The following is a 27,807-nucleotide window of genomic DNA, read 5'->3' on the forward strand; positions in this document are numbered from 1 at the left end:
AGTGAGAGCCCTTTATAGCCTGGAAATGTCTCGATTCCACGTACCTTCCACGCTGTGCCCTGTTGTGGGGTTCCTCCGTTCGTCTGGACTTGTTTTTATGTCCCCTTGAGGAGTTTTGTGTGTTTCGGTCAGGAGAGGTTAAGAGCTGCTTCTTACTCTGCCGCCATCTTAACCTGGAACTCTCTTTAAATGTATTTTTATCTGCCTTTATGCAGAGGTTGCCATAGCAACTTATAGCAAAGCCAGAAGTACAGCTTTAAAAATGAGTCCTACCACCCATAATATAAATCAATAATACTGTTTTAACTTATTAAGTTATATTTTAATTGTCCTGCACAGGTTTGGAGCTGGAAGAGAACTTTAGAAGCCAACTAATGCAATCTTATTTTACAGATGACTAAAAGTTGTTCCAGAGAGGATAAATCATACGAGTAAATAGGTAGCAAAGTTAATAACTAAATTTATGATTTTTTTTCAACTGTCTCTATTTGCAATAAAATATATCTTACGGTAGCTAGCTGGTGTTTAACTATATGACAACATCAGCAAATATCTTGTCTACTGTTGGACTAAAAAAGCATTATTGTGTTAAGTTCTAAATATCTCAACATCTTAGCCCTGCAGTTTAAAGCTAAATCTTGTACCTTGAAAATTAAAATCTGAAAGTGCTTGTGAGTCTTAGCTTAAATAAAATGAGAATCTTGGGCAAATACTAGTTTTAATTTTTTAAAAAAAGCCAAATAGTACCTTTCTAAGTATATTAAAGGAAATAGGAATATTATAAAAAATAACTGGATTTGGAATTGGAGGACCAGGGTTCAAGTTCTGACTCTATTACTTACTGTCTGTAATCTTAGACAAGTCACTTAACCTCTCTGAGTCTTATTTTCCACATCCATAAACTGGCAGTACTACTATTACTAGGCACTACCTATTTCAAAAGCTGTTTTGATGAAAACATGTTTGTAAACATTAAGGGACTACATAACTATGAGTTCCAGAAAGTAAGGAGTCTCAGATGACTCTTTACTTTCTGGAAACATAACAAATTTATTTTAGAGGGAAGTCACGTTCTAATATTACTTTCACAATGTCAGGGGAAAAAATGAAAAAAAAAAAAAAGGCTTCTAGTATGTTGGATAGACTATAGAGAAGATATGGCCAAGAATTGCATAGAATAAATGTGCATGAATGAATTCTGCTCTGCATTATGGGAGAGAACTACTCAATTGATGAGATCATTGATTCATTTGGGAATTTAAGAATTAAACTAGCAACTTTCATATTTTGTCTAACAGCCAGATTCTCTAACTCAAATATTAAACATCAGTTTGATGTTCTGGAGACCAAGGAAAACAAAAATCTAGGAAAAACAAGCCAGTCAATTGTTGATTTTTCTCTTTTCTCAGAAATGAATTATCATCAGCTAAGTAGACCCTCTACGTCAGAGGCTTTAAAGACTATGTGGAAGTATTTGAAAAATAAGAATTATGAATAGTGTTATAGGCAATTTATAAGATAGTGTATAAAGATAGTTAAGACAGATAAGCATATATACATAGACAGCTAAAGGTAAAATCTTGGCTGGCAGTCATGGACATTCTATATAGAATGCAGAAGGAGAGAGTGAGTATGAGTGTGAACTGACAGGGCTGAAAGAAGGAGGGTTTCCAGCAATTACCCTGCCTGCCAGTTTTCTACTACCAATGAAATTTTTGGAGATCTTGGGAGTGACCAGAAATCAAGAGTCTAGGTTAAGAGAAGGTTAAACCTCTGCAATTTGGTGGACAAATTGCAGATGGCCTTTCTCCCTAGCTCGCTGGATTTATTGGCTGACCAAAGATTTTGTTCCTGTTACCTTTATCCATCAAGGGATCAACTTGGAAGAGTGTCACCAGTGCCATGAGAAACCCCTTATCTCCAAGCCCTTTGCAGTCTCTCCTATCCCAGCCAGACTGCCTGCTTGTCTGTGTTAGTGATAGAGGGAAACCAGCTTAACTCCTCCATTATAAATAACAGTTGGTTGAGTTTTCCCTAATAAAATAGACAAATCTCACCCATTTCCCTTTTACCTTAATTCATTAAACAGTTTTCTAACACTTCTTGTTGTTCCTCCTCTACAACCCAAAGAACCCACAGTAAAGTATTTGGAAATTCCTTTTTAGTTAGAAGGGCAGTTAGTTCAACTGACATTCACTCAGTTCTGTGTTTTCTGTCATTACTCATTCCCCAAGTTCAACCTTTCTCTTGTAGGAGTGGGTATGATCTCCTTGTGTTTGTTATTGTCTGGCAGTTGTTCAAACTCACCCCAGTAGTCCCCAACCTCCCTTTTTATGTATATCAAGTCAGACGCATGTCACAAAATTAAAGAGAAAGCTCTATAAATCTCAGCACAAAGGGTAACTAGAATGATAAACAAATTTTCATTCTCCTAAGTTTTTTAATCTATTAACATAAAAATCCAGTTGATATGAACTAAGATTTTTTAAAAACTGGTCATTATCAAATGCCTACTATACAGCACTGCCAAGAAGAACAGCACTAGATCTATCATCTCTTTAGTTCAAAGGTGGGACTCATCCTCTTGATATCCCCCTGCTGGGTGTATCCCCCATTAAACACATTCCATTTGAGCTATTTGCAAAAAATAGAGAGCCCTATCATATTTACCCTGGTGTTTTTTTTCTAGTCTGATAGCTGCTAGAAAGGAACTCCCTGAAAATTTTTAGCAACTATGAAATAATTTATTTTCAAAACATTTTCCCCTACCACATCTTCCTCTAGCTAAAGAACATTTTGAAAGTTAAAAATTAGTGTTAGACTTCTGAGGTGGTTTCTGTTTACATTTAAAATTCCTTCTAGGAGACGACATTTAAATTTTGATGACTGTCTATATAAATCTACAGTCATTGAAAGGCTACTATAGCTGTTGGTTTCTTAAGAGTCTACATTAAAATGCCTTATAAAGTAAAAAAACGATATTTTTCTGTTCCCAAAACAATAAATAATTAAGAAATGTTTTGAAATAAATGTTTCTTCAATTTATTTTTTTATTTTTTTGCAACTCTTAATTTCTGTCTCAGAAACAACTCTAAGTCAAATGAGTAAGGGTTAGCAAGTGGGGTTAAGTGATTTATCCTGGATCACACAGGAACTCTGAGGCCATATTTGAACACAGATCCTTCCTACTCTGGACCTGGTGCCCTATTCCACTGTGCCCCCCTCCCCATGTATTTTTTAAAAGATAATTTGTCAGATATCATGAGCCAAAGAAGATTGTTATTTTATTCTTTCATCATTATCAACGTCCTCTGAAATCTTGTCTTGACAGAAGCCTAAAATAATATACAAAATAATCAAAAAATAAAGAAAGAATTTTTTTTAAAAAGAAAAATACTATTGTGCTGAAAGGAATGATGAACTGGAGGATTTCTGTGTGAACTGGAAAGACCTCCAGGAATTGATGCAGAGAGAAAAGAGCAGAAGCAGGAGAACATTGTACACAGAGACTGATACAATCAAATGTAATAGACTTTTCTAACTAGCAGCAATGCAATGATCCAGGACAATCCAGAGGAACTTATGAAAAAGAACGCTGTCTACATCCAGATAAAGAACTGTGGGAGCAGAAATGCAAAAGGAAAACATATGATCAATCACATGGTTTGATGGGGATATGATTAGGATTTTGATGTTAAAAGATCACTCTATTGCAAATATGAATAACATGGAAATAGTTTTTGAACAATGATACATGTATAACCCAGTGGAATCACTTGTTAGCTCTGGGAGCAGAGAAGGAAGAGGGGTGGGGAAAATCACAAATCATATAACCATGGAAAAATATTCTAAATAAATAAATAAAATGAAAAAGTATGATAATGAACAAGAAGGGAAAGAGGCTCAATGTACAGAATAAGATGTATATTTCTGGATATTGCAAATCTGTGAATTTGTTTTGCCTGACTATACTTTTTGTTATGAAGTCAGAACTTATTTTTTGATGGGGAGAGGATTAAGGAATAAAGGTATAATATCACCCAAAAAAGAAGAAAAAGAGTCATAGATGCATTTTTAAAAATATTCACAGAACAGAGAAAGAAGCTGAGAAAATATCATTTTGAATTTGTTATATTGTCAGTCAATATTTTTAATTTTTAAAATTTTTTTAAATTTTTAATTTTTAATTTTTTAAAAAGGGAATTGTTCATATTTACAGCTTCACATACCTTCTTTTTCTATGTATTTTTCCAAAAACATTTTCCCCCATATATAGAAATGGTTTTTGTGTGTTTGTGAAGTTCAAACTAGAAAATAAAGTGACTTTCCTAAAACGTAACTGACTATATTACTCCCTTACCAAGAAACTCCAATGAATGGCTCCCTACTTCCTCTAATATTAAAAATAAGTTCTTTTCTTTAACTTTTAAAGGCCCTCACAACTTAACTTCCAAGTTACCTTCCTTATCTTAACATATACTATTGCCCTATGCATACTCTATATATAATCTATCTAAAGAGATACTCTAAAATCTATCTTTGAGATGAACATTGTGCTAAGTGAGGATGTTTAAAGATGCAAAGGGGAAAAAAGTCAGTCCCTACTAACAAGGAGCTCACATTCTAATCTATGAGGCAGTGCAAAATACACATATACCTTTTAGAATCCTGCTTCCTTTGACAAGCAACGATTGTCAAAGCAATAAGTTAAATAACAATTGTTCAAGTAACAACATCAGCCTCCTAATATCTCTACACATGATCCAAAAAAAAGTTCTATTTTGTATATTGTGTGCAGCATTTTTTTCCCCATGTAGATGGATGTTCTGATTTTACATAAGGTTTTACCCCTGGTTCTAATCTTTCTGGACAATGTTCTTAATATTCAGGTTTTTCACTTGATTGTGGTTTTTAAGGAATCTAATAATTCTTAAATTATCTCTTTGACTTGTTTTCCACATCAATTGCTTTTTATAACTGTTTTTATATTTTATAATTTGTATTTATTATTAAATTATTAAATTTATATTATTATATTAAAACAATTTATAATTTTTTTGTTTTATCAATTTTTTGACTTGTATTATTTTTTTGTTTCCTACAGTCATTTAGTTCTGATTGCTTCATTCTGTCTTTTAGTGAACCAGCTACTTAAGTAGTTTCCTACATTCCAATTTTTTCCTCAAAAGCTATTATTTTAATTCTAATTTCATTTTTTATTTCATGTTTCATTTCATCTTGCCACTATTTTATACTTTCTGCCAGAGCCCTTTTTTTCACTCTGAGATTCTAATTCTTTTTCATAGTTATTTTTTCTTCTGAGGATATCTCTTGGGAGTTCTACTGTTCTTACAATTTTTTTGTGTTCTGTATTTTCTTCTGCTTACACATATTTCAGGGGCACTACATAGATAGGGACTTTGGGCCTGGACAAGCTTTATTACCTCTAGTACTCTTGGAATGTTTGGATTAACATCTGGTTCCCACTGTATTGCAGACTCTGCTGCCAAACTGGATGAGGTGGAAATGTAGGTATTAAAACCTACTCTCTTCCTCAATCACTGATTCCCAGGTTTCTATTTCAGTTTCCTATTGGGTTTTAGCTCATCTCTTTTTTGTTAAACATTAATTAATTTGTTTGTTACATTAATATACTAAGGTATTTCCCACCCTCCCTCCTCTCCCCGCACTAGAGAAGGCATTATTTAACAAAAATATATATGTCTACATTCTCTGGAGGTGAGCATACACATTATTCTTCAAACAATATTGCTACTGCTGTATATAATGTTCTCTTGGTTCTGCTTATTTCACTCTATGTTTTCAGGTAAGTCTTTCCATATTTTTTTGAATTAACCTCTTCAGGGCAACTAAGTGGATCAGGGGATAGAAAGTAAGTCGTGCGGATGGGAGGTCCAGGATTCAAATCTGACCTCAGACACTTCCTAGCTATGGGATCCTGGCAAAGTCACTTAACCCCAAATGCCTAGCCATTACTGTTCCTTCTGCCTTGGAAGTGATACTTAGAATTGATTATAAATCAAAAAGTAAGGGTTTAAATATTAAATTAACCTGCTTTTCATTTCTTCCAATGCAGTAGTATTCCATCATAATCATATGTCGCATCTTATTTAGCCATTCCCAAATGATGGACATGTCCTCAATTTTCAGTTCTTTGCTGCCACAAGAAGAGTTGCTATAAATATTTTAAGAATATGGACTTTTTTTCTTTTTTTTCTGATCACCTTAGGAAATAAACCTAAGAGTGGTATTATTAGAACTGGATCAAATGATAAACACAGTTTCATATAAATCAGGAATTGGTTTCATCCCCTGCTCTAGTTCTGATAGGTTGATGTTAATGTCAGAAACCATGCTGGTCTCTCTGGCAAGGTCCTCAGAGATTGACTCTCAGACGTTGATTTAGCTGACATCTGCTGTGTTGTTAAGTCATTTCAATTGTCTCCAAGACCACAATTAGAGTTTTCTTGACAAAGATACTAGAGTGTTTTGCCAGTTCATTTTTACAAATGAGGAACTGAAGCAAACAGAATTAAGTAATTTGCCTAGGACAGTGGTGGTGAACCTTTTAGAAGGGTAGGTGTCCTCAGGCATGCGGGAAGAGCCAGAGGGGAATAGCCTGGCCCACATCCCTCTGGCTTTCTAGTAATGAACTCTGGTGATCTCTGTGCTGGGGCACATACTTTCCACAGAAAAGGTTCTGAGTGCCCTTCCTCTGGCACACATGCCATAGGTTCACCACCATGAGCATGGGATCACACAGCTAGTATCTTAGGCCAGATCAGAACTCAGGAAAATGAATCTTCCTAACATCAGGCCTAGCATTCTGTCAACTATACCATCTAACTGCCCCAGCAGTAGATCTCAATGACTATAAAGTGCACAGACAGATTCAGTCTCCCTAGCAGTGACAGTGGCCTTCTGTTCTGCCAAGAAAAGACTGGGATCTGACTTCAGATCCTGATTATAAGACCTTATAACCACCCCCAAGCCTCCTTATTTGGAATGCCTAAAGATTTCAGACCCATATATCAGAGTTGCCCTATTTTCAATGACATAAATTTTCTCCCATCCTCCTCCTAATTATGGCCCTTGGCTTTCTATAGTACAAAACTATGCCTTCTCGAATACTAGATCATCCTGGAACTCTCTTCAAGTCTTAGTATTTCTTTGCCCTGGAATTGGCAACCACCCATGTAACCTGCTCACCTTGGGATATTCCTCTGTAAGGCCCATTCCCTCTCTCTCAGAGGTGAGTTTGTCCTGTGTCTCATTTCTAAGAGGGCCCAGGTCAACTGGCCTTCATTCTTCTTCTCACCCTATTCCTGCCTTTCTAGATTTCAAAGCCATGTCCCCCCATGCTTCCTTTCTCTGCTCCCCTAAAAAGGATAACTTAATAAAGCAGAGTCAGTCAATTTATATTTATTATTTTATGCCTCTTTATATCTTTATGTGTCTGTTCTCTTCTAATCCCATTAAACAATTAGTATTATAGAAATGTTATAACTATAGATTTAATAGTAAGTAACAGTCCCAGTTATTTGTTAACTGTGTATGAGAATCATAAATCAGTAATCAAATAATTATAGTACAAGTAAAATAATAAAAATTCCCTGTAGTACCTTGCAAGATATCCTTGCCAAAAAGAGTTTGTACATGCCTTTACCATTCAGGAATGTATTCATATGTTCCTAAGGCTGTGGGTTTATGATATCTCATTGGGCTACAGTATGACCTTGACTGTCTTTAAATCACCTTATATGAAACACATAGCTATGTAATCTGCCTTACAGAAAGGACAGATGTTCTACCTCCAGAAGAAGGTAGATAAATGCCCAATCTCAAGGGGAAGGAAGATACAGTTTGGCTGACCCCCCTTTCTGGGGTGAATTTGTATAACTGGCTTTTTTGCATAAAATATAAACAGCTGTTACCTAAAAAGCTCAGGATCTATACTGTGTATGTCTGCAGACCTCTGACTTATGTGATTTTTTTTTTTGGCAAGCTAACAATAAAGTCAGCTTCCCAGTATTTTTATTTTAAACCACCCTGCTTTTCAGCTTTCTTGTGTGATTTCATTCTCCAACAGAATATATCCTGCTTTAGGGCAAAGAATACATTTCTTTTTACTTGTATTTGTATTCCCAGGACTTAAAGAGTACCTAGCACTGAGTATTTATTTATTTAATATTTATTTAATTTATTTCCTTCCTTCCCATGATCTACATACTTCAGTCTATATTTACTAGATCTTACACTGTCTTTATCTCCCAGCCACAGCCAGCTTCTGGTTATCGATTTGTTCAGTTCTGGACAGGACAGAGAGCTTTACCTCAGCTCCTCTTTGGTTTTCTTTATCTTTGCTCAATCAGATACCTGATGAATTTTATGTAGAAGACCTAGCCCTCCATACAACTTTCCCCACTGACATGGCTAGAAGCCATCTATATTTTTCATATACTTATTTATGGGCATACTTTCTCTCCTAACAGTAGAGAGGCACCTTGAAAGAAGAGGCTACAACACTATCATTTTTGTATCCATAGTATCTATCACAGAATTTGGTACATGCTACAGGTTTACTGTATTGTTGTTGATTTGAGGATACCTCCATGACACAAAATAACATTTATGAATTAATTAGTCATGCAAATCATGTGTTCTATACATAGGAAAACACTTGTAGTGAATTTCTGAACATAAGGCCAAAAACTGGGTTCAATTAGTTTTAAATGGTAACATATGCAGGTAAACACTTAACAAATTGTTTTTCACCAAATTAACTGAAAATATTGATATTTATTTGCATAAAATAGAAGAAATGGATATATTCTACCTGTGTTCCCAACACCTAGCTCAGTGCCTGGAACATGGAAAGCACTTTATTAATACTTGCTAATCAACTGGTTGATAAATAAACAAAGATGGTATTATGCAATAACAAAAACATTAGATTTACAACCAGAGGACCTTAGTTCAAATCCTGACTGTCCCAGACTACTTGTATGATTTTGGACAAGTTAATTTATTCTCTCTGGACCTCAATTTCCTCATTAGTAATATGAGGGAGTTGAACTAGGTCTCTACAGTCCCTTCTAGCTCTAAGTGTAAAATCTTATAAACAATGAGTCTTAAAATAGTTAAGTATTTTAAATTCATACTTGTTAAGCATTACTTTTAAAAACATTTAAATAAACAGTACTTACTAAAATCTCCAGTAAGAAAAACTCCTTCTGCTCCTGGAGCCCATTCCTTACAATATAAACCACCATCAGCACATCTATGGACTCCAAATGATTCATAACTTTTGGAGAATTTATTAATACCACCTTCATTTTCTTCAATATCTTTCAAAGTCTGGGTGAAGAGCTTATACCTTTGAAAAGAAAAGTTTTAAGAAAAATCAGAAAAGGAATATTACTAAACATTCTTCCAGAAAAAGTATTAAATAAAGGAAATAACATTGCTTTCTGTTGATATGCTGCATTTGTACACACCCATTTCCCCTTATTTAGATCAAGAAATAACTAGACTTGAATCGTGTTAACTTTAATTAATGTGAATTAACTGCATTAAAACATCCAAGACATTTATGTAATCAGTCACTTTAATGAGGCAAAAATAGTGTGATGAAAATATGCTATGCAGGAAACTATTTTTCAACAGTGTCATTAACACTATTACATCTGCAAAAGGGTCACAAAGAGTTGTAGGATATTAACAAAATTTAAATTAGTTGAAAAAGTTATGTTTATTCCATTCAAATGTGGGCTCTCTGAAAGAAATTTGAAAATTTTGTTTGGCAGAGATCAGCTCTAACTCCAGAATCTTCAATAAAAACATCCAATATTATCTATTCAACATACAAAGGCATTCTATTAAAGAGTAAAATCAAAATACAAAAGCATTCTTCAAAGATGCTACAGAATTTTATTAAAGTGATATATTTTAGCACAGCCATTTATACAAAGACACGATCAATCATGATAATAATTTGAATATCTCATGTTTAAATATTCTCAGATTTCTAAATTTCAGTTTGAGGTTCTTTTTACTAGTTTCATAAAGTAGTTTCAAATGTTCTATTTATTAAAGATCCACAGAATGAGAATTATGGTATTTTTAACATATTGATTTTCTTGAATATTCATCTTCCTCATAAGGTCAGTATGCCAACAGTTCCTACTACAGAAATATATATTCCACTCTGAAATCACCATGGTGCAGAAAAGAGGAAAGCCTGAGGATAGAGCAAATTCATTTTTGCCTTGCCCTCTAAACCAGATTCAGATTACTATAACATAAAGTGCCAAATTAATATACAGAAATACATAATAACTAATTTAACACTAAATGAAGATGTTATTTTGCATTCATACTCTAATCTAGTTCTTTAATTTTTTGTGCAACAAATATGTAACATAATATTTAATAAATAGAAACAAAAATAAATAAATAGTACACCTTTTGGATAAACTTCTTGATTTTTTAAAATAAAGTCGGATCAGAACAATATGCAATGACCAACTGTGGTTTCAGAAGACCAATGATGAAACAAACTTCCTGGCTCTTTGTAGAAATGGTGGACTATTAGTACAGAATATTTCATAAGTTTAAAGATACTGTTTCTGTGATGGTTTGTTTTAACTACTTATTTTGTTATTCTTGTTACACAGTAGGACTCTATAGTGCAGAAGGAGAAGTGGCAGTAGCATAAAAACAAAATCAAAAAAATCCAGAAAGATTTAATAAAAATGAGTGTCAAGTTAAGACTTTAAATGCAGGCACTACCACATTTTTCAAGATTATTTTCTTTTGAAGTAAATTCTACCATTTTTACCATTTAAAGTAATAATAATAGTAACTCCCATTTTATGTAACATTTTGTTTTGTAAACTATTTTGCAAATATTATCTTATCCTCACAACAACTCTCTTATATAGATATTATCATTCCCATTTTACAGATGATGAAACCGAAATAAAAGTTGGAACTTGCCAAGGGTCAAACATCTTTTAAATGGATTTCAACTCAAAGTCTTCTTGTCCCCAGACCCAGTATGCTATCAACTATTCTACTGAGCTACTTACCATGCTATAATTTGTTCTGCCATTTCCCAATTTATGGACACATAATTTCTAGTTTTCTGCTTCAACAAAAAGTGCTGTTATGAATATTTTTATATATATGCGCATTCTCTCTCTAGTCTCTGGAGTATATGCCCAATAGAGCTATCACTTTTTAGCAACTTTTGGGATATAATTTCAAATTGCTTTCCCAGATGATGAGACAAATTCTCAATGTCAATAGGGAATTTGCCCTCCAACAGCTCTTACAATTGTTATTTTTCATTTTTATCACCTTGGTCAATCTGTTAAAAAGTAGAAGAACCTTGGAGGTATTTTCATTTACATTTCCTTAATTATTAATAATGGATCATTTTTTCATATGGTTGTCAGATTAATTTCCTTCTTTGAGATCTATCTACTTGTGATAGGAATATATAAGGAATGAAACGATTCCTTATATATCTAGGTCATAAGTCAATTTATAGCTGACTGTGGGATATGGTTTGAAATATAGATCAAAACCTAACCAATGTGAGGCAGCTGGGTAGCTCAGTGGAGTGAGAGTCAGGCCTAGAGACAGGAGGTCCTAGGTTCAAACCTGGCCTCAGCCACTTCCCAGCTGTGTGACCCTGGGCAAGTCACTTGACCCCCATTGCCCACCCTTACCAATCTTCCACCTATGAGACAATACACCGAAGTACAAGGGTTTAAAAAAAAAAGAAAAGAAAAGAAAAAAAAACCTAACCAATGTCACACTGCTTTCAGATTTCCCAACAATATTATGTCAAAGAATACTTAACAGTAGGTAAGGTCTTTGTTTTATGAAACATTATCCTACTTTGTTTTTTTGCTTCTGGAATCCAAAAGAATATATTAAGAAAAATTCAAAACCTAAGAATTGAGGCTTACCAACCCTGAGCTTTCTCAGCAGCCTTCCTCCACCTCCCATACTCCAGGGAGCAAGGCTACACTAGTAGGCTCAATGACACAACACAGGGTTACATCAAAATTCATTCCTGCACCCCAGTCTCTCCTTCTTTCCAGTGACATTGAGACTCAGCTTCACAAGTTTGCTTGGGATTCTCTAAACATCTTGACCGCAGTCCTTCAGAAGTAAAAGCCTACAAGCCAGAAGCACCAGTGTTGTAAAGTTCTGAACAGTCAGTACCAGGCTAGAGAACCAAGGAAGAGAGGGGAAAGGACTGGATACCATTTGTGTTGGGGGAAGGAGGGTGGAAAGAGCTGTGCAGCACTCCATTAAGCCTCAAGGAAAGAGCATACCATTCAGCTAAGGCCAATTTGGACCATCGAAAAGTCAACTGGGGGCAAAGACATAGGCAGGTAAATTATGCATTATCCAGTGCAGGAAAGGGTTAAGACACTTTGAGATCTAGCCTCAAAACCACAATCAGAAGGGAAGAAGTCTGGGGGCAGCTAGGTGGCTCAGTGGATTGAGTGCCAGGCCCAGAAATGGGAGGTCTTGGGTTCAAATCTGACCTCAGACACTTTCTAGCTGTGTGATCCTGGGTGAGTCAACTTAACCCCATTGCCTAGCCCTTACCACTCTTCTTCTTTGGAACCAATACATGGTATTAATTTCAAGACAGAAGGTATGGGTTAAAAAAAAAAAAAGAGAAGTCAGAAAGTGACTAATAAGGAAAATATGAGGGGGAAAAAAGACTGAAGAAGCAACAATTTCAGGAAGAAGAAATCTCAAAAGACCTTGAAAATAAATAAATCAAAAAGGAAAAACAGTAATAACAGGGAAAAAAAGGAAATATGACCTCTAAATCTAAAAAATTCAACTAGTCATCTATAAATAAGTACTGTAAAATAAAGGAAAATTATTCCACATTTAGACATCAGACTCTGGAATTTTAGAACATGGAACCACAACACCCTGTTCCTTGAGTGGTTTCAAAAAGAAATGAGAACTATGGTACAAAATTTATATCCTACACAGCAAAAATAATAAGCAAAATAGGAAAAGGCCTCTAACTTTTCTCCATTACACATAACTCTGGCTCTTCATTTCGAATACATAACTCTTCAGTACATTAAAGTCTGCTTAGTCCTGTACTTTATAAAATGTTTTTAATAGAAATAAGTACTAGACTGTTAAAAGACTTTTTCTTTTATCTATTGATATAGCTGTGTGGGTTTTTTAGTTTTGTTATTAACATGGTCTAGTGTCTAGAATTTTTGAAATATTGAATAGACTCAATTTTATTTTAATAGATTAGCTTCTATTTCTGTGATTTGTTATTTGACTCATTGATAGTTTAAGATAAAATTAGTCTTCATTCAAGTTTAGAACTTTTCATTCCATTGATTTTTTAATAATTCTTTTGCACTGTGATAGTAATATTTATGCTTTTCTGTTTGCTTGAAGTTTTGTGGCATAGTACAATGACAATTCCTTTCCATTTCCATTCAATAATCACCAGAGATCAATCGTGTCTGTTTTAAAGTTGATCTCAGGTCCTTATGTTCTTTCTTGTTTATCTTTTTTCTTAGCTTTTCTAGAGCTAAAGGGCTCCACTGAGTTTCCCTGATATTACACTTTTACAACATACTTCTCCCTTTAACTATTTTTTTCCTTTAACTGTGTATATGGTCTACATTTGGCATATATATTAGTGCTGCCATTATTACATTGTCTTGCATCTTCAAGGATAATGTGTTTTTCGTTTACCTTTTAAAATATATCCTTTTTTTAGTACTGCCTTTTAGATCACAATTGTTGCCATTTTTTGAGTTTGCATGAAATATAATAAATTCTGACCTTGTCTTTTATTTTAACTCAAAGTTTCTATTTAGTTAGCTCTAGATTTTATGTCAGGAGTACTTGAAAGGCCTCTATTCAATTGAAGATTCATATTTTTCCTTAGACTGATAGTTTTTCAGAGTAAGTTATTCTTGGTAGTAAGCTTTTATCTTTTCGAAATCATATTCTAAGATTTCTTTCCTTCTTAGTTGCTGAGAAGTCTTATGTTACTTTGTAGTTCTTCAGTACAAGTACTCTTTCTGGGCAATAATAATATTGTTTCCTCCTCTGACTTGGAAGCTCCTAGATTTGTATTATGAAATCTTGAAATATGATGTTTTAAGTTTTATGACTAGTGTTATATTCAAACTCTGAGTTTCACCTTGATTGACAAGGGAGACAGTTGGAAGACATCAAAATGTTCCCGGATGCCATGAGGACAGGAGGAAAGACAGTTGGCCTGAGGATATAAATACCCTGTCATCTGGGAGGGGTCTTTGGTCCTGGAGACTCAGGTCTTGGGGGGCTTTGAGCTTTGACCATTGATCCTCTCTGAATCTCCCTAGATATTTAGGCATTTGATCATCATTAGATATTTAGGTATCTGGGCCCTGGTGGTAACCAGGAAAACGGAAGGAGAAGAAGCAGATATCCCTAAAGGCTGTGCAGGCTGACATCACAAATTGAGAACAGGGAAGCTGAGAGAAATCACAATATCTGTACCAACTGAGCAGTTTGCCCTCCCTGGTTTGGCAGTGGCCAAGCTGAACCAGAGGAGTGTGAAAACACTAGCTCCAGCTGACTGAACAACACCCTACAGTCCTGAGGGATTATTGATCATAGCTATAGTGATAGGGTCTCCTATCCCCAATCCGTTCCTGATTATTCCTTTCCCTATTTAACATCTATAGATAAAGTTTATTTAAGTACCTTCCTGAGTGGTCATTACATCACGGCCCTTGGGGAGAGAGGAACGACGAGTCAGATAAAAATGTTATCCAAGGCTAAGAGAGCCCAATAATATTAATTAATCCAACCCCAGGAGGGACTTGAAAGGGTTACCCATCCACAAACCCATAAGGGTCCTATCTGGGCACTGTTATATTTAGAAAGGGACTTATACCATCAAACTAAGGTGACTGAGTGGGTGTTCCTGCACCAGCTACCTAGGGGAATACAAAAGCCACAGCTTCCCAAATCAACATCCCCTAGGAGCATAGCAGTATCAAGAAGAGTCCCTAATATATTTATTTTATAACACTAGTTATACTTTTCAGACTCTAATGATTCTTTAGTTCTCCCCTTAATTTGTTTGCCAGGTCCATTTTGTTTTGTTTTAAAATAATGTATTAAATAAGTTTTTCTTATTGTTTGATTTTGTGCTAAAATTTCTCATCATCTCATATTTAGTATCATTAAATTCTGTTTGGGATATTCTCATTCATGGGGGAGTTCATTTATTTAGGTACAATTTTCCACTTCCTCTTCTAATCCATCTTTATCCTTTCCTTCATTTCTTTAACATGCTCTTTTTATTTGGGGGCTGGAGGGAGGACTGAAAGAGAAATAGAAAGGATATCTCTACCTCTCCCAAACTGGAAGTACAGCAACCACTCATGGACTTGATACCACTACTGATCAGCAACGAACCTGCTCTTCTTCTGCTTCTAACTTAGGCCAATTGATGAATCATTCAGTAACCTTTAGTGTGAAGATATCTGATTGGCTTTAACCCTATTGTAGCTCAGAACTCATGAGTTCAAGTGATCCAGCAGTCTCAGCCTCCCTAGTAGCAGGGATTACAGGGATGCACAACACTTAACCTTCAACACTTAACTCAATTTTCTTTTGGACAATTCTTTTTTTTTAATCTATTGTGCAATTACTCTTTTCTTCTTGGATATCTCTGATCTGAACTGAACATTTCTTCATAGAATTAAGAGATCTTTTGATTTATCAATTTCCTTAATTTCTATCCTAGATTTGGGGCTCTGTGCCAGGCCCAGGTTTTCCCATCTCCCTTCCCATTCTTGGTTAGGTTTGGTCTAGTCCTAACTTTGATTTCCTGTGTTTGCTTCTGCTATTGGTTTCAATTTCCTCCAGAATGTCTATACTTAGGGCACTGTAGGTGTCAGTCCCAGCACAGACCACGACATTCTTCAGGTACTCCTTCTGAGCCTCTGGTTCAGAATGCTACAAGTCTTCAGATGCTAAGGTATCCCACTGTGGATTTCTGTATATACCTCTCCCCACCCCTACTCTAGAACACTTGGGACTCTCAGTCCTCTAGGTACAGAGAAAATATCAATATCCTTTGAATCGCAGAACAATTTTCTCATTTTTAAAAAATCTTTAGGAAAATGTTCTAAATTTCTATCAAGAGTTTTCTATTTTTATCTCAATACTAAGTATTGATTCTAAGGCAGCAGAGTAGTAAGGGCTAGACAATTTGGGGTTCACTTGCCCAGATCACACAGCTAGAGGGTGTCTGAGTCCTGATTTGAATTCAAGTCTATCCAACTCCAGACCTGGCACTCTATCCACTATGCTACCTAGCTGCCCCTAAGGGTATTATTAATGAAAATTATAAGAAAGGAACAAACATAAGGGAAGTGGTACTTCCACAAAAATTCATAATATAAAAACTGTATTTGAACAAAAGGTAAATTGATGGACCACAGTGATCACTACTTTGCACAAAGCCTCAAATCAGAATTGCTCTAAATACAAAATTTCCTGAGTGCATTTAAAATGTAATTTTTATGCAACTAATTTCATATGCCATTATATATACTATATTGAAACCTCTTCCAAGTTTACAGAACTAATACATAAAAAAGCAAATAGTAATAAAAGAAAACAACTAGTAAGTATAAATGAATAATAACAAGAGTTTAGAAAGAGAGAATAACATCTGGGAAAAATACCTAGAGGAAGAAGGATTTCCAGATAGGTAGAATGGAGAAAGAAGGTGTTCTTGAAAGGAAAATAACCAGATGCAGGAATGCAAAAAGATTATTAGACCAAAGAGAGTATATCATACTATGTTAATAATAGAAGATGGCTTTTATGGGGAACAATAACAGATAACACCAGAATGAAAGTGGGGGACTTTGAATGTGTGATTAAAAAATCTAAACTTGCTCTTATAGGCCTTACAGAGTGATTGAAGGCTTTTATTTTGTTTTAAATAATGAACCCTGATTGACTACATAGTGATATGCCAAATATGAGATTTAGAGAAAGAACATGTGCCCATACATTTTAAGGATCAGTTATCACATAAATTGAGAAGACTCAAAATAGAAGATTTTATTGCCAACATATTTTTTTCTAAAAGAAAAAACTAACTGTGGAGAAACACCATCTAGCCAATAGATGCTAAAATATTTAGTCACATTTCTTCCTAGAAATCAGTAGACAAAGACTGTGTTAGCTCATGTTTCATATTACACAAGAGAAAATAAACTGAAAGGTCAGTTGAACAGTTACAGCATTGCCCTTTTCCAAGGTAATCAGCAGTGCATGTAGGAAAGACGTGAACACAAGCGTGACTGGAAAGACAGAAGCTGATAAAGAGGCATGCTGCCTGAAGTGCATGAAACATTTTATATTTCCAATACTGGCTAGGTGGACCCTCCTGCAGGATTTACCTTAAATAAATCTGATTTACTGCATTAAATGAAATTCTGTTCCTGTTAAAGTCAGGTTTTCATATACCAAAAAGACTTCAAAATATTAATATTAATCATTAATCATCTACCTAGGTAAGCTGCAAAAACTCAACCAGATAAAATAGTTAAATTGTCTTGAATCCAGAGGCTCAGCAAGTACAGTTGTCTTTTTGTTAAATAAAATTTAAGAATGAAAAGTAACTTAAGAAATCATCTAATTTAATCCCCCTCCTTTTATAAGCAACTGAGGTCTAGACCCCTATTTACACTTGATAATAAGTGGCAAGAATAAATAAAAGTTTAGAAATTAAGTAGCTTAAAATAGGTAAATTAAATTAGACTATCTGGTTAACCAAAGCAGTGGGATGCCTAATGCATCAAGGACAAATTAAATCTATCTGTGGCTCAAATTTTCTGTACTCTTTGCTTTTATTGTACAAATTCATCAGCTAATTCCTTAATCTAGAAGAAGGGGTAGGACTAGGGGAGGATACAAAAATGTCAGCGAATGCACAACTGATAATTATAACTCTGAATGTGAATGGGATGAACTCGCTCATAAAACAGAAGCAAATAGAAGATCGGATTAGAAACCAAAATCCTACCATATGTTGTCTACAAGAAACACATATGAGGCAGGTGGACATACACAAGTTTAAGGTTAAGGGCTTGAGCAAAATCTTTTGGGCGTCAAATGAGAAAAAGAAGGCAGGAGTGGCTATTACGATTTCTGACAAAGCCAAAGTAAAAATAGATATGATTAAAAAAGACAGGGAAGGTCATTTCATCCTGATTAAAGGCACTACAGACAATGAGGAAATAACATTGCTCAATATGTATGCACCAAATGGCATAGCAACCAGATTCGTAAAGGAGAAACTGGCAAATCTCAAGAAGGAAATAGATAGTAAAACCATACTAGTGGGAGATCTAAATATCCCTCTTTCAGATCTAGATAAATCAAACCAAAAAATAAACTTCATTCTCCCCATCTTTGCACATTTTCTAGAGCTGTTCTCTCCTAAAAGGTACCAAGTAAACTGCAAAGCAGTCATACTTAAAATGTTCTCCATTAGCTAAGAATACTGATACTGTTTTAGAGTCAGGAAACAGTGATCAAATCCTATATCTCTGATGTTTACAATCTGTATAATTTTAAGCAAGTCAACTTAACCTCAACTGTAAAATGGAATATGTGGTTGTTGAACTAGAAGTTCCCAATGGTTGCTTCCAGCTCCAGATCTCTGATTCTAATATAATAAATCCTTCCATTTCTCTTTGTGTTATGGCTTTTAGGAAAAAAAAAGGCAACAAAGCTAAAAATTACTCCATCTCCTGTTGCATGGCAAGTCCCAGAGCACACATCAATTTTATTTATAGAACCTCCCTTCTACCTTTGTTACAAATTGCTTCATTTCTTTGTTCCCATCTTTGAAAGCATTTTTTTAAATGTCCATTCAAGTAATTAATAGCAAAAACAATGACACTGAAGCATGACATATTCATTTCTCTAGTTAAACCATACCTGGAATACATTGTATTCAATTCTATCTGCTATTGATTTAAGGGCAAAAGTAAGCTAAAAATCAAGGAGGGAAACTAGCTTAGTAAAAACCCTTGAATTCACATTATTTTATTAAAATCAGACAAAAAACTATAAATATTTAGGCTAAAGAAAAAAAGACTGAGGGCAGGGAGGGGGATTGGTGAGGAAGAAGGAGATAACATGACAGCTATTCAAATATCTCAAAGTCCACTATGAGGAAGTGGGATCAGACTCTTTCTGTTTGGTCTAGCCCAAGAAGGCAGAACAAAGAAAAATGGATTTTTTTCAGTAGAGTCTTCTCAACCCCATTTGGGACTTTCTTGGCAAAGGCACTGGAGTGGTTTGCCTTTTCCTTATCCAGCTAAGGAAATGGAGGAAAAAAAGGGTTAAGTGACTTACCCATGGTTACACAGCTAAGTGTGAAACCAGAAAAGCAAATTTGAACTCTGATCCTCCTGACTGAAGGCCCAATGTACTTTTCACAAGTGCTTAAGCAGTATCTTACAGGAAGGAAAAGAATATTTGAGGTTGGCATTGTTATAAGGCAGAATAGATGACAGCTTGAAGAAATCTTGGACTTCATGGACATTCATGAATAGATGACAGCTTGAAGAAATCTTGGACTTCATGGACATTCCATAATGGAATGAAGTCAGGGTTTGAAAGGAGAGAGTGTTTTTGACCAAGGTGAAGGGAGGAGGTCTTGGCTGTGTTGTCCAGCTTTGACAAGTATCCAAGGAGCTGACAGAGTGGGATTTCACTGAGAAGATACCTTAAATAAACTATCGTGGCCTACATAGAGGGAAGGTCTTGGTTATCTGCTGGTGGACAGCAGATTTATCTACCTTACTCCCTAGAGCATTTGTGGATTAACTGGTTGTGTATAGAACTTGTTCCTGGTTCCTGTGATATCTGTGATCATATTGGAGCACTGTGGACCAGTGTAGTGAGATCTCACCTCTCCAGCCCTCTCTTATTCTAGTTAGAGATTTAGCTTAGTTTAGACCTTAGTTTAATTAAATCATTTGAGTTATTCCATAGTGTAGTAAACCCTTCTCTTCCACTTCCCTTATTTAATATCAATAAACATAGTTTGTTTGTACTTCCTGTCTCCTCTAAGCCATTAAGAACCCACATCTTAAAGTTACCTACGTCACTGGCTTTCCCTGGTTGATAGCTGACCAACTGCCATTTCCCAAACTTCACGTCTTTATTTGGTTTCCCAGTGTTTACCTGTTTGTCCTTCCCTTGTGAGGTGTAGGAGTGTCCCCATTTTGTCTGGCATCTAGTTATTCTCCTATACCCAATATTTTCTTTTTCAGCATAAAGGGGTAAGTGTATTGCAGGTATGAGGGAATGCAAAAGCACTGGGGAAGGGGGAAAGAGGAGAAGGAAGAAGAGGCAGAGGAAAGAGGGAAATAAGCATTTATATAATGTCTGCTATATGTTAGGCACAGTGCTAAGCATTTTGATCCACACAACAACTTTGTAAAGTAGATGATATTATCCTCAGTTTTCATTTGAAGTCTGAAGACACTGAAGTAAGCACAGGTTAAGTGATTCTTACTGCTAAGTTGATGTCCAAGGCCGGATTTGAGTCCAGGGTCTAGGCACAGCCCTCTAGTCATTGTACCATTAGCTATGAGACATGAAGCAGTATGTTAAGAACAAAGAAAAGGCCTTTATATGGATTACAGAGTTAGGAACTAGGAGTAATTTCCAGAGAAAGTAGTAAAATAGGATAGAGCCAAGTTAAATAGGGCTATAAAAAGCTATTTTACCTAAGTCAATTTAGGAAGACACTGGAGTTGATTAATTAGGGAAAATAACTTTGGCAATGCACATAAGAAAAGTGACTTTGGCAAGTATCAGCCACCTAATAATTATTAAGCACCTACTATGTGCCAAGCACTTTGTTAAACACTGAGTACTCAGAGAAAAGCAAAAAACAAAAACCAGTCTTTGTTCTCAAGGACCTCAGTCTAATGTGGAAAACAACATGCAAAGAACTATGCACAAATAAATATATATATATATATATATATATATATAAACAGGATGGATTAGAAGTAATCTCAGAAGGAACTAAAATGAAGAAGTCTTGAAAAAGGATTCTTGAAAAAGGTGTGATTTTAGTTGAAAAGCATGTAGGATAGACTGGGCACAATAGCACAAACCTGTAAAGAGTACCATGAAAAGATAACAAAAAGGAGAGATATGTTTGTTCCCTGTTAGCTCAAGTGAAATTTTTCTAAAAATCATCAAAAAAAGAAACTTCATTCTCCCCATCTTCACACATTTTCTAGAGCTGTTCTCTCCTACTACATTCTTAAAAATTTTCATGCTTGGCAACTGGGAAGATCATTAAAACTTACCTACCTTAACGATGCAGGTATTCAGAACATGAATCATGTAACCATGGAAAAATAAGTAAACTTTAAAAATTAAAAAAAAAAAGAAAACTCAGTCCAACATTTCAAACGCTTTAAAAAAAAAAAAAAAAGATACAGGTACTCTTTTGGTGATTTCATGTAGTTTTCTGCAGTTTTATCTGACAATTGATTCTTAGCCATTTCATCATCACAGCACTCCAGGGAATAGAAAAAGATCCAGAGGAGAAAAGACAACTCCTTTACAATTTCCCATCATTTTTTTATGAGGAAACTACCTTCTATAAAAAAGTATTAATAGTAATAACCATAAAATCAGCAGCAACTCAAATATATTAGGGAACTGATTTTCCATAGATGTTTTGGTCTTCTCTAAATATATTTTAAATATCTGAGGGAAATGGCTACATTTCAATTTGACAAATAAGTGTTTTTTTCCCAATCTACTCTCTTGTTGAAATAGGAATAAAAGCACTATAGTATGTTATAAGACTTCATGAAATTAACAGTCATACAAAAACAGAACCACCTAGAATAAAACAAAATTGTTATCAATTCCTCTTATTTCTGGATTACATCCCCATGATGTAATCAGCAGCGAATCAGCAAATGTTAGAATTATCTCAGTGATAATATGTGTCATAAATCCCTAAATGAAGTGATGAATATATGAATGGAAAACCCTTAGATTGAGGGGAGGTGGAAAAATTCTTCTGTTCTACTAAGTCAAATGCTTTTTAAAAAGCAATAAATGCTGTATAATGTAAGTAGCTGATGGAATTAACTTCTCAGTATACAAAAAGAAAGAAGGGAAGGAGAAGGGAGGGGTAAAAGAAAGATAGAGGAAAGGTAGAAATCTGGGATCACAAACTGAAAGGATTGAAAAAATTTTATAAACCTTAAAATGCTATGCAAATTTAGCCACTGTTAAGGTGACACTGAAGTTGATGATCACCCCAAAAGCAAGACATGTACAGTGAGTATAAACAAGTAGATTGTAACTTATTGTAAATAAGGAAGTAGAAAAAAAGAGATATATTATAAAGGATGTAATAAAGAAAATGCATGATAAAAAAAAATGGACAGATCATCTGGTAAAAGTTAGGGATAACTAATGAAAAGCAGGAAAAACTGAGGAGGGTTTCCAGAAAATACAATGGATATCTGATAGAAAATACAAACAAGAGTTGCACTGAATAGAGAGAGATTATGTGTTGTGAATTATGTGTTGTGACCTCCACTGACAGAGAAAATACTGACATTGATGAAATTAAAAATCCATTAAAAAAAAGTTTTAAGAATTTGAATCTTAAAACCACCGAAACTCAGCACTATTGGTAGATATTATAGGAAATCTTAAGCTATGATAGTTACAATACATCTTGTATTATGTTTATGATTTATAATTTTTTTTATTATGAGCAAGGATGTTTGCTTCTTTAAATATTATAATTAAATACTACCTTTCCTCCGAAGAATATAATTTGAAATAGTATTTATACATACCTATATTGCTAATTAAGGCTCTTCCCTCCTTCCTTTATTAAAATCTTTGAGTACTATAAGTTTATTCCCTACTTCCCTTTAGAACACAGACTATGAAGCATTCCTATGTAGAATATCAAGGGTTTTTTTTAAAAGGTTATGCATTTCCATAAGGGCTTTGATTCCCATTTGAAAGATCAACTGAAGGTCATCATTCAGGAACTGGCTAGAAAATTCTGAATTGGTTAGTGCCCTACATACCCACTTAGTTTTAATTGTTTATATTGCTTTTTTTTCTTCTGTTTTTATAACTACTAATACCAGCTGAAAACATTTCTTGCTCTTTCCCCAGTAGTAATTTTACTAATTAAGTGTCCATCCAAACACAAACCTTTAATCAATAGAAAAGACTACCCCGCGCATACGCGCACACACACACACACACACACACACACACACACACACACACATCCCACTTGTTAGTCAAGTTGAATAAGTGAGGAAACAATTTCAAGTCAATCACCAATTTTGCACTCAAAGATTCTAAAATATAGATTAAAAAGCAGAGGTAATAGATAACACCTTCTTCCAATTGTGGAGATTTGGTAGAGGCTAAGGGACCAGGGCAGGATTCTCAGAGTTTGTCATTCTATCAACAGTTTCAACTACAAGTGATGATAATATAGATATCATTGGCTTAAAAGATGGGTTTTGTTTCCTTTTATTGTGTGTGTATGTGTGTGCTCAAATTTGCCTATATGTGCAAGAGCCAAAATAAATATTTCTAGATAGATACAACTTATTAACTCTTCACTGCATCCTACTGGGTAAGTAGCTACTCACTTATTACAAATTAGAAAATACAAAGTTTTTTCACAAGCAGTAGCTATTTGGAAATCAAAATTTAATAAGTCTCTGAATATGTAAATTTACAGGCAAATTTTCAAATTGGCTTTTTTTATATTTTCCAAAAATTCATGTCAAATTATGATATATTTTAAAATGTAGATCTCTATTCAATGCCCAGTTTGTATCATATCAACAGCAACAATTATTAAACTTAAAATCTTAGTAAAATTAGTTTTTAAATACTGAAATTAAAGTTTTCAACTATATGCATTTTCAAGGATTTGGGTTTTATGAAGACTAAAAAAACCTGTAACTTAAAAATAATTAATGCTCAAGACGTAAATAACATAACTTAGGGATCTCAATGGTAACCCAAATAAAAAGTATTTCAACTGCAAAAGAAAAGAGTATCCAGCATATTCTACCCCTCCCCCACAAGATTAGCCACTGGATAGCAGCAAAAAGAAGATTAATTAATACTGGAAACCTTTAAGGAAGTAATAATTTACTATCACAACTTTATCAAATTATGAAAAAGTTAAAACAGATTAATAAGGTAAAGCTATCAGTAATAAGGTAAATCAGTAATAAGGTAAAAGCTTCAGTATCTTTAATAAAAGCCTCAGATGACTGAAGAATTATATTCCAAAATCTGAAAGAAAGGCATGTAGCTTGAATTTAATTACAGATTATTATTAAATTTATTTCAAAATTATAATTCAAATTGCATAACCATTAACTAGCAAAACTAAAATATAAGCAATAAATAAAATAAAATAAATAAAAGCAACATACCTGGATTTGGCAAACAGAAGGAAAATACTGCCTGATTTCATCCTGAAGTGTATCCATCCAAAAAAAAAGGTATATCTATCATCCACAAATAACATTTGTACTCATTTATTCTAAATAGAAATTCTAAATATCAATCTTCATCTTCTCATTTACTAACCAACAAGATAAGGAAGGATGGAAAAGAAAGGAATCACTGGAATAAAGACACCTGGGTTTAAATCCCACTTGAAAAAAATTCACTATGACCCATGAACAAGTTATTTGACCTCTCAAAGCCTCAGTTTTCTCATTTCTAAAATGAAGATGGTAATAATCCCTACCTCCCAGTCAAGGGAAGGGAAATACTTTGCAACATTAAAGGACTATACAATTGAAAATTGTCATTATTTTCTAGGACTTTAAGACAAACAATAATTTGATCCAATGAATAATTTCTGATACAGTGTGTTTCCCTTTCCAGGTAACATCCTCCAGTTATAAGGATGATATTAGAAAATAAGTATTGTTTTTTTTAGTTTAAAGATAAGAAGTAGAGAAGCTGGCTTGAGGAAGAATTGGAGTTTCAAATAGAGCTGAGAGACAGTGTTATTTCAACTGTGGCAATTATAACCTTTATTTCTATGACAATTACACGATCTGGGTGTAGCATTCCAGAAGTGTGGGCTTTTGGCAGTGGACAGAACCACACACAACTTCTTTCTCTCTCACAGCTAGAGAAGGTAACACCTTTGCCTCTCTCTATCTCTGTCTGGGGGAAAGACTGGAAGGAGTGCAGTATTTTCTTTTCCAACTTGGGAAACACTATTCATTAATCTGTTAATGTCTATAGATTGGTTAAACTATGAAAAAGACCAAACAAAATTTGTTCTTTGGTTTGGACTCTGAGTCTGTTAAGGCTTAAAGTCCTAACTTGATTCTTAGGGAGACTCAACCAGCTAGCCTTATTTATCTTTATAACTTAAAGGTAAAGTTAAGAGTTATAGTGGTTAGGTTTATTTAGAATAGTATAAATGTGGTTGGTTAGATCAGGGAGGATTAGCATAGCCTGTGAAACACAGGAGAAGTGGTTCCTTGAAGGACCTGGGAGTTTATTTGGGTGGAGTTAGAATCCCTTAGAATTAGAAATCCTTTTTTTGTTTATTTATCATAAACAAGAGTCTCTTTAGTATTCCTTGCGCCCTGCTTTGCTCGCCCTATTTTATTTTTACACAATCATAAATGATACAAGACTTCTTCACTGTTATATTTCAATGTACAGAAAGTAAATAGTTTAAATCAATGGCATCTGATAACGAGATTTGAATTTCCAGGTAATTGCCCCCCTGCCAAGAGCTGGTAATAACAATAAAAGTCTAGTGTCTTGCAAACTTATATTTTTAACTTTGTGTGTGTGTGTGTGTGTGTGTGTGTGTGTGTGTGTATAACTGAAAAGGACCAGGGGAAGGTAGGAAACTAGAGTTCTGTACCCATATAAAGCTAGATACCACACACAGTAATTAGGATGCAGCTGAGACACCTGGACAAGTTCACAGGAGACAAAATTCAAGAAAGAAACCTGTAGGAAAATTCATGGCCCCAAATATGCATACATAAATATTCAAAAGGAACTAGAGGTCCTACTTAAAGAGACAAATTTAAATTTATATTTATCATTAAGATTTCATGAGAATTAAACCATGACTCTAGATAAGCATACCATATCCAAAGCAAATAGAATAGGTAAAAAGTGTAAGGAAAAGATAAAGAATTCCAGAAACTACCACAGGGGTATGAGAACATTTGGGTTAAAGATCAATAGAAAAATAAACAAAAAAGATTTTGTCAATGAAGACTTATTAGAGCAGAAAATGGATCTAGATGAGTTCAGGAATCAGATCACAAGCCTGACACAGAGTCAAGATATAATCTACTAGTGTGATCTTTCTTATCAGCAAAACAACTACCAATTTCTTGCTGTGCTTTCATGATCATTCATCCTCCAAAAGCTGGAAGAACCAATATAGGAAAATACTATCGTAGACATAATTCTCCACACACATATATCTTACCAAAAAAGGGAGGATATAAGGATGATATTAGAAAATAAGTATTGTTTTATTAGTTCAGAAGTAAGAAGTGAAAAAGGTGCCTTGAGAAACAATTGGAGCTTAAAGTAGAGCTAAGACAGTGTCAGTTTCAAGTCTAATGGTTTTTGTCTCTAACAGTTGGTCTCTGGGTGTGGTAGTTGGCCTCTGGCAGTTGGCAGTCACACACAGGGACTCTCTCAGGGCTGGAGGAGGTAACATCTTTGCCTCTCTCTCTGTAGGAGGGAAAGACCTGAAGGAGCTTAGTGTTTTCTTTTTCCAACTTGGGAAACACTACTGACTATCGCAGTTTTTATAGATTGATTTAACTCTCAGAAAACCAAAGAAAACCCTGGTCTTTGGTTTGGACTCTGAGTCTGCTAAGGCTCAGAGTCCTAACTTGATTCTTGTTGAGACTCAACCAGATAGCCTTTGTTATTTTTATAATTTGAAGGCAAAGTTAAAAATAATAAGGATAATATTGCTAGTTTATTTAGAATAGTATAAATTTGGGTTAGTCAGATCAGGAAGGATTAGTGTAGCCTGTGAAACACAGGAGAAGCAGTTCCTTGTGGAACCAGGGAGTTTTATTTGGGTGGAGTTAGAATCCCTTAGAGTTAGAAATACTTTTTATCCTTATATATTTCAATAAATAGTTTATTTTACTATAACGAGAGTTTCTTTAGCATCCTTGCACCTGACCCTGAAGAGAATTTCATTTATGAGCTTCACTTCACTGAGATAAACTGAGGATACTTTGTGAGAGCAGCAAGCAGAGTATCTAAAATCAGTTTATAATCCATAATTATTTCTTTGCCCATTATTTTTACATTCACTTCACTTTATCACTGAAGATACTTTAGATTAGATCTATCAGGGCAGCTGGGTAGCTCAGTGGAGTGAAAGTCAGGCCTAGAGACAGGAGGTCCTAGGTTCAAACCCGGCCTCAGCCACTTCCCAGCTGTGTGACCCTGGGCAAGTCACTTGACCCCCATTGCCCACCCTTACCACTCTTCCACCTATGAGACAATACACCGAAGTACAAGGGCTTAAAAAAAAATTAAAAAATAAAATAAAAAATAGATTACATCTATCAAAAGTATCTGAGCAATTTTGAACCTTTATTTGCATTGCTTTCCTATTTATTT

The 27,807-nt window shown here is 34.7% G+C and overlaps 1 protein-coding gene across 1 annotated transcript in view; it reads right to left on the reverse strand.

Annotated features, from left to right (window-relative positions):
* GBE1 (1,4-alpha-glucan branching enzyme 1) overlaps positions 1-27,807 on the reverse strand; it is a 372,788-nt gene that overhangs the window by 297,211 nt on the left and 47,770 nt on the right. Inside the window, exon 2 of the mRNA XM_044670326.1 lies at positions 9,228-9,397. Coding sequence (XP_044526261.1) covers positions 9,228-9,397 — 170 coding nt within the window. The remainder of the gene's footprint in view (positions 1-9,227; positions 9,398-27,807) is intronic.

Source organism: Gracilinanus agilis, chromosome 3, assembly GCF_016433145.1.
Source record: "Gracilinanus agilis isolate LMUSP501 chromosome 3, AgileGrace, whole genome shotgun sequence".
In the NCBI taxonomy this organism is placed as follows: Eukaryota; Metazoa; Chordata; class Mammalia; order Didelphimorphia; family Didelphidae; genus Gracilinanus; species Gracilinanus agilis.